Source organism: Prosopis cineraria, unplaced genomic scaffold (genome assembly GCF_029017545.1).
Source record: "Prosopis cineraria cultivar Desert tree isolate PC_DT_omini unplaced genomic scaffold, ASM2901754v1 PC9, whole genome shotgun sequence".
NCBI lineage: Eukaryota > Viridiplantae > Streptophyta > Magnoliopsida > Fabales > Fabaceae > Prosopis > Prosopis cineraria.
Window position 1 is genome coordinate 19945984 of NW_026555340.1, and position 7818 is coordinate 19953801.

A 7818-nucleotide genomic window follows, 5' to 3' on the forward strand; every position below is an offset into this window, starting at 1 on the left:
ATGGTTCAGACGCTCAGTGCTTATCACTTGATGAGCGCCAAATACCGGACTCGTCGTCCCTCGTCACTTTCGCACGTTCTTCCATATGAAGAGCTCATCATTCGTTACAGACCAGTAAAGTAATGACATAGTATTACCGAAATACCCCTGACTTAAAAAAGAAAAGAAAATCATCATCACCGACCATTGCATTCCTCAGACGACGTCCTCCAGGCCGCGTGAAGATATTTTGAGGTTTAGGGCAAAATTATTTATAAAGCCTAACATGTGTAATTGTTCTTTTAAAAAAAATTCACTCATCATTTTTAAAAAAATTATATGCTAAAATTTTATAATATACATATAATTTTGTAATATAGTGATTTTAATAAAATATTAAATTAATTCAACAGTTAAATGAAAATTAAAATTGATAAAGTGCTTCTACCCCATCTTATATATTGAGATAGAATATTAACACTAATATGAAATGGCACAGTACATTTTAACAAAAAAATATAATTAAGACTACTAATATTAATGATTAGTGTGAAAAACTAATAATAATTATATAAATTATAAATAAGATTTTAATAAAGTTTAAAGATGCCACGTTGATAGTCTAAAATTATACAAAGATCTTAATACTAATATCTCTCAATATTTTTATTTTAAAATAAGAAAATGAGAAAATAAAAAGTGAGACTATGAGAGGACTTTAAAGCAAGCTAATGTAGTATAAATTAATGTATTATGTATTTCACTATTTTTTATTATGTAGATAATGAACTTAACTCAATAATTAATGTTATACAGGAAATGGTTGGAATTTTTCAATATAAAGAACAATAAATACTTTTTTATTCTTTTTCATCTATAATTAAATATATAATAATATAAATATTAATTACACACATATATAATATATAATCGGGGTATCAATATATTTTCTGGGAGGCATAAGGCAATTGCCTCACCACGGCCCTGCCGACCTCAATTCTTCATCCTCCTCTGTCACACCCAAAACACCACCAAATCTGTCTTTCACCAACGGCTCCCTCAAGCGTCGCCACCCTTTGCCTCATCCGCCATCGCCTACGGTGGTTTCCTACAAGGAATGCCTCAAGAACCACACCGCCAGCATCGGCAGCCACACGCTGGACGGTTGCGGCTAGTTCATTCCCTCCTCATGCTCCAACCCCAGTGACCCGCTCTCCTTCCAATGTGCAGCGTGCGGCGTCATCGGCAACTTCAACCGCCGTGACCCCAGGAGCTAGCCCCACCTTCTTATTTCATTGGTGATAGGGACTAATAAAAAATGTAAAAAAAAATTATATTCCCGATTTAACAAGTTTTTTACTAGATTTTTGAATTTGAATTTTCCAATTATCTTAAGCTATGTTCATATCATAAGCAATTATCATTAGTTACTGGAAATTATCATTATTGATCAATTTTTTAATTCTAAAATTATTTTTACAATTTTTAAAAGTTAATTTAAAAAATAATTTTTGAAAATAATAAATGGGAACAAAATAAAAAAGTCTTATGTGACGAGACCCCTCGTTTGTCAACCTATCACGAAAAGTTAGGATTAAAAGTCCCATTTTATAATTACAATTTTAAATCAACCCGCATAGTACAATTTGCTACATATTTTTATTAATGTGAGATTACTGTTCTGGAAAGCATAGAGAAATCCCCCAGAATTTTCTTGGATAATGAAATCAGATAAATGCGGGGGTTCAAATTGTTATTTTTTTAATATCTTTTAATGTAATAATATATATAATTTTTATTTGTTAAATTATGTAGTTAATTAAAAGATTGTTATTAATAGTAGAGATGTAGTTAGTGATGAGACTATGTTGTAAATTACCAAAGGAGGCAAATTATTTAATTAATCATTGTAATATATAATATAAAAATTTGCATTCTTTTTTGGTCAAATACACAATTTGTGTGTGACAATGAATTGTATATAGCTGTATGCAGTGAGTATATATATATATATATATATATATATATCACTTTTGATATATGGGAGCGATCAAAAGTTTATATGCATATAAGAGTCATCAAATATCTGGGCGGCCCTGCACGCCATTTGAGTACTTTTGAACCCATCCGTCTCTCATCTCTGCAACTCCTTCACACTTAAAGACCCCTCTGGAAGTGCTTAAAAACCCATTCATCTACGGCTTTTAAATCCGTTGATCTTCCGGATAATAATTTATTAAAATAAAAATTTATAAATTTTTTTATTGCTCATAGATATTCTCTTATTAAATACAATTTTATTCAAGACAAGCACTAAATATGGGTATATCTCTCAATAGATATTCAAAACTTGGTTCGTCATGTTATGAGATATTAGCTCTCTTTGTTAAACTCAACCTCCGTTGATTTAAAAATTTATAAATTATAAAAAAATTAATGAATTTGCTCATCACTAATATCAAGAATTCAGATTTAATATGTATAATCCAAATTTAATATACAAAATTTTTGAAAAAAATGATAATAAAATTCTATCAAAATATATAAATGACAATTAGATCTCTTAAAATACTATAATTCCTTTCAAGTCCATGGATACCTTTATAAAATTAATGATTTTAAGTTAAATAACTAAATATCACATCCAAATTGTGCCCTTCCAAAGAGGGGAAGGTCGATAAATATAAAAAAAATGAGAGTCGCCATCAAAGTTTTTAGAAAAACCTTGAAAAACTATATAATGAAAAAGGATGCTTTGTCAAAAGGGTTCGCGAGTTGATTGTGCATGAAAAAAGTGTTAGACACTTCATGACACCCGTTTATAAGAACGGTCACCCTCGATTGATTGCATAAATTAATTGACCTTTTAATAATATCTTAATTACCCTTTAAATTACATGAAAAAAACAAAATGAAAAAACAAAATAAATTATTTATTTACAAAGGAGGATTTGACCTAATATTAAAGCCTAAGGCTTATGTACCCTATGATAAGAATCAAAGTTTACGTAGTTTGAATATTATTATTTAAGTTTTTTTAATTCTTTTAATTAATTTCTTTTATGAAAAGATTGATATTTTGTGTTATATTATTATATTTATTTTTTAAATAACAATTTGTTCCACTAAAGTACCTTTGGGTAAGAGAAAAATAATCAGTATTGAAACCTGCGGTGATTTAGTATTGCTCAAAGTTCACTGGTTGATACTTTAAGTGCATACGGTAATTTAATATTACTCATAATAAAACCTTAAGGAATTTTCAAAGTGAATAGTTTTCTATAAAATAATTTAACTATTAAATTTTTTTAAAAAATTTAATATACCTGCGATGACTTAGTGTCATTCACGGTATCTTCTTTTAATATTTTAAGGGATTCAAGGTGATTTAGTATCACCTGTAAGAAAAACTTTACAAGAACTCATAGAATTTAATTCATATATTTTTGGATGAATATAATGACTTATGAAACCCCTTTTTTTCTTCTGAATGTGTTTTCGAGACTGGATCAATTATGAGGGCAACTTAATTCTATTTATTCACATTTAATCATTTTGACTAAAATAGATTCACACTTGTATGACCACAAAAGCATAATTGAAAGGTCAAGAAAAAGATAAAAGAAACGGGTAAATATAAAATGAAATAAGAAAAATATATATATTTATATAAAGACATTAACCCAAAGCATGCCATTCAACGCAAATGCTGGAAATAAATGGGACCAAAACAAAAAACAAAAAGGAAAGATTAACACAAATAGTGGCATCATGATTTTTCAAAACAAACACTATCAAAACAAAAGATACTACTCTATTGGTTAGACTTGAAAGGAAAACCCCGACTTTACAACATGAGAGGTACAAGATGTAGACTATCATGCTTTTTCTTTCTACCGTGATCCCGTGAAAATAAAAGGCTTGAAAATCATTTTCATACCTTTGCACCTTCACTATTTGTCCTCAATTTTTTTCTTGCTCGACCTTTTCATGCCCCTCCTCCCTTTTTCTCTTCTTCTTTGCTATTTCTCTTATAGGCACCAACTAAAGTTTTCTGACCTAAAGACAGAATCAAGTAAATTAAGGCAATTTTTATTTTAACCTTTCTCCATGATTTCAAATTTTAAATTTTACATTAAAGGCAATCAATTTGATAGCAACAAAAATGAGGGGATTTGATAGTCAATAAAAAAGGGAAAAATATCTTTTAAATGATGAAGATACTATTTTATTTTCTTAATTTTTATAAAATCCTATTTTTCTTTATTTATTTTATTTACTCAAATTTATTGGGTTATTTATTTATTTTTGAATTACATCTGGAAGCCCAGAAAAAAGACGGTGTTCACACTAATTTATCCCTGTTTAATTATGAAAGAAATTTTAAGTGAAAAGTTATAATTTATTGTTCAATAATTGTTGTTTACAGCACAAAAATTGTTATTGTTTAAACAAAATATGTGATTGATTATTTTCAGAACTTGAACTTCAATAATAAAAGAAATTTTATGAGAAAAGTTGCAACTTCTTGTTAAATTTTTATAATTTACAAAATAAAAGTTGTAATTTGTTAAATAATAGGTGTGGTTGGTTATTTTAAATAATAGGCAATTTAGTCATTTAACATAAAATTATTAATATTAAAAAGGTACCCAAAGACTTGAGAGAAATTATGCCATTTTAAAAAAATTGATTGCCATTTATATATATTTCGTTGGATTTTTATTTTTATTTTTCCAAATTTTTTTATAATTTTTATAAATTAAGCAGCTAGGTTTACTATGAAATTTGGATAGTTTAAATTAAAACTTTTAATTTGTGAATTTTTAAAAAATATTTTTTTAAAAGTTTGCCATCAAAATATTTTTTTTATTTTTAATAATATATTTTTTTGTTTTAAATTATAGAACATTTTAAAAAAAAAAATTTATCTCAAAATATAAGATTATGAAACTGTCAGCCGCCCGTTTCCCCCAAAGCCTCTGCCGCATTCCCCTCCTAGCTTTCCTCGGCCATCACCACCTTATCGGCCAAAACCACCGGTCGTGAAACCACCGTATGTGCCGAAGCCTTCGGCTGTGAAGCCACCACCTTATGTTGTGAAGCCGCCGCCACTAGTTGTGTCGCCACCGTATCAGCCAAAACCACCATATGTGTCGAAGCTTTCAGCTGTGAAGCCACCACCTTATGTTGCGAAGCCGCCGCCGTCAGTTATGTCGCCACAATATCAGCCAAAACTACCGGTCGTGAAACTACCGTATGTGCCCAAGTCTTCGGCTGTGAAGCCACCACCTCATGTTGTGAAGCCGCCGCCGCCAGTTGTGTCGCCTTCGTGTCAGCCAAAACCACCGCTCATGAAACCACCGTATGTGCCGAAGCCTCCGGTTGTGAAGCCACCACCTTATATTCCTATTCCACCGGTTGTGTCCCCACCGTACGAGCCAAAACCACAGTAACCATAAGTTGTGAAGCCACCACTGCATGTGCCTACACCGGCCACAAGTTCTGTCTCCACCGTGCGAGCCAAAACTACCAGTTGTTACACCCCCGCCAGTAGTGCCAGCACCTCCGATCATGAAGCCCCCTCCGGTTGTGTCAACACCTCAGCACCAAAACCATCGCCGTCAAATCTCCTACCCAGCCATTGCTATATCCTGAAAACACAGCCTCCTCCTCCTCCATCTCCGCAGCTGCCTCCGCCACCGCCACAGCTTTGTTCAATGATTCTTCCTCATCGGCGGCGCTGTCGACATGGGCCATGAACCTCGAGAACTCGCCTGAACGTTGTCGGTGCGCCACCGTGAGCAAGCGCGTGCAAATGAATTATCCCTCTTTCTTGTGAAGATCAAAACCCCAGATAAAATAAGATCAACATATAGACCCAGAATTTATTCGATCTTTTTCAGAAGACATGTTCGAAATATCACCGATCAGAAAAGAACAGTTATATATATACACACACACACGAGGAAGGAGAATTCAAGCCCGGGATTCTGTTCGTTACTGAAGAAATTATGGTAAATAATTTTACGATGATGCAGATATGATATTATATATATACATATATACAGGGAATTAACTTTTAGACTTCACCTGCAGGACCGGAGACTGGGGAAGTGACGCCGGTTCAGAATCGCTTCCGAACTTGTTCGCGACGTGAGTCTAGACCTAAAAGAACAGAGATCTCAATAATGCATAAATCAAAGATTTACAAAGCTCTCATTCTATGAGTTCAGTCGTGTGCGAGATTTTCGAAACCTTTGAATGAATAGTATACGGGGGTAGCAAGTTGGCAATCCAGAAGGCCAAAAAAAAAAAAAACTCTCACATGCCTCAATATGTAGAGCTCATTTGTGACAGACCAATGAAATAATGAAACCTCAGTCATTGAACTAGTGTCAGGAATACAAAATTGCATTTGTGACGAGGACTAAGCGCTAATCAGAAGCAGCCAAAAGGCCCACAAAAAAAAAAAAAAAAAACTTCTCATGTACTTCCATATGTAGAGCTCATTAAGTGACTGAGCAATGAAATAATGACATCTCAGGTGTTGCAGTCGGGTCCGGAAAACAAAATTGCATTTGTTCTTTCAATTATCTTTAATTTAACTACAATCATATCAAAAGCAACTACTATTAATCATCGGCAATTACTATTATAGGTCAATTTTTAAATTCTAAATTTATGTTGAAATTATCATAATCAAACAAATTTTTTGTTTTAAAAATCAATTTTTAAAAGTTAATTTACAAAATAATTTTTGAAATAATAAATGGGAATAAAATCAAACAACTCAAATTTGTCTTGGCCTATCTCAAAGCTCCATCTAATTTACATAGAGCCGATAATAGGCCAGGATTACTCAATTCAGACTTATAATACTTGAATATATAAAAAAATCTATATAATCAAGTTCAACTCTAACATTTTTTTACTTTTAGACTTATTCAAGTTGGTTCGAATACCTAAATTATTAAATATTATTTTTATTTTTTAATTTCAATTTTATTTTAAAAAAATTAATATTTTAAATTAATATTTGTTTTGATATTATTTTATTATTAATAAATAAAAATTTTGGGTATATGGGATAAGCCTATTAGGGTTTGAGATTGGTCCAGATTTCTTCAAGTTTATTCAAATGGTCTAAATAAGGTCAGAGTAAAAAAAAAAAAATTAGACTTTCAAACCCAAGTTTAAAATTTCTCAATTTTATAATTCAAAAAAATAAAATTGATTTTCCGAGTTGATCACCTCTAGTTCGTTTACAAGCCCCACTTGCGTCAACTTCTCTTCACTACACTAGTGTATCTTTCGGCGACCTATCACTAAAAGTTAGGTTCAAATTAAAATCCCATTTTACAATTAGAATTTTAAATCAGTCCAACTAGTTCAATTTGCTGCATATTTTTATTAATGTAAGAAATCCCTCAGAATTTTCTTGGACAATAAAATCAGATCAATGCAGGGGTTAAAATTGTTATTTTTTGTTTTATATTTTTTATTTAATTTTAATATATACAATTTGTATTTGTCAAATTATGTAGTTAATTTAAAAGATTGTTATTAACAGTAGAGAAGTAGCTAGTGACGACACTATGTTGTAAATTACCAAAGGAGGAAATTATTTAAATAATAATAAATAATAATAATAATAATAATAATAATAATATGTTATGTAAAAATTTGTAATTTTTTTGGACAAACACATAATTTGTTTGTGACAGTGAATTGTATAGGACTGTACATAGTGATTGATCAAAAGTTATATATATATATATACACTCCCACCCTTTAAATAATATAAGGCATTTTTAATTGAATTATACCTCCTCAATA

General features: G+C 30.9%; 1 protein-coding gene across 1 annotated transcript; it reads left to right on the forward strand.

Annotated features, from left to right (window-relative positions):
* On the forward strand, positions 1-5435 carry LOC129319641 (36.4 kDa proline-rich protein-like). Its single transcript, XM_054964735.1, has 3 exons — positions 1-119; positions 1044-1277; positions 4940-5435. Exons 1-3 carry the CDS (start codon positions 1-3, stop codon positions 5433-5435), a joined length of 849 nt encoding a protein of 282 aa, XP_054820710.1.
* Positions 5436-7818: the final 2383 nt, after the last annotated feature.

What these genes read in the sequence shown, in the direction of transcription:
- LOC129319641 (XM_054964735.1), top strand. Translation starts at nt 1, where the DNA reads ATGGTTCAGACGCTCAGTGCTTATCACTTGATGAGCGCCAAATACCGG. An exon ending in ATTCGTTACAGACCAGTAAA is followed by an intron (nt 120 to 1,043) that starts GTAATGACATAG and finishes GGCTCCCTCAAG; the next exon opens with CGTCGCCACCCTTTGCCTCA. An exon ending in CCCACCTTCTTATTTCATTG is followed by an intron (nt 1,278 to 4,939) that starts GTGATAGGGACT and finishes TGAAACTGTCAG; the next exon opens with CCGCCCGTTTCCCCCAAAGC.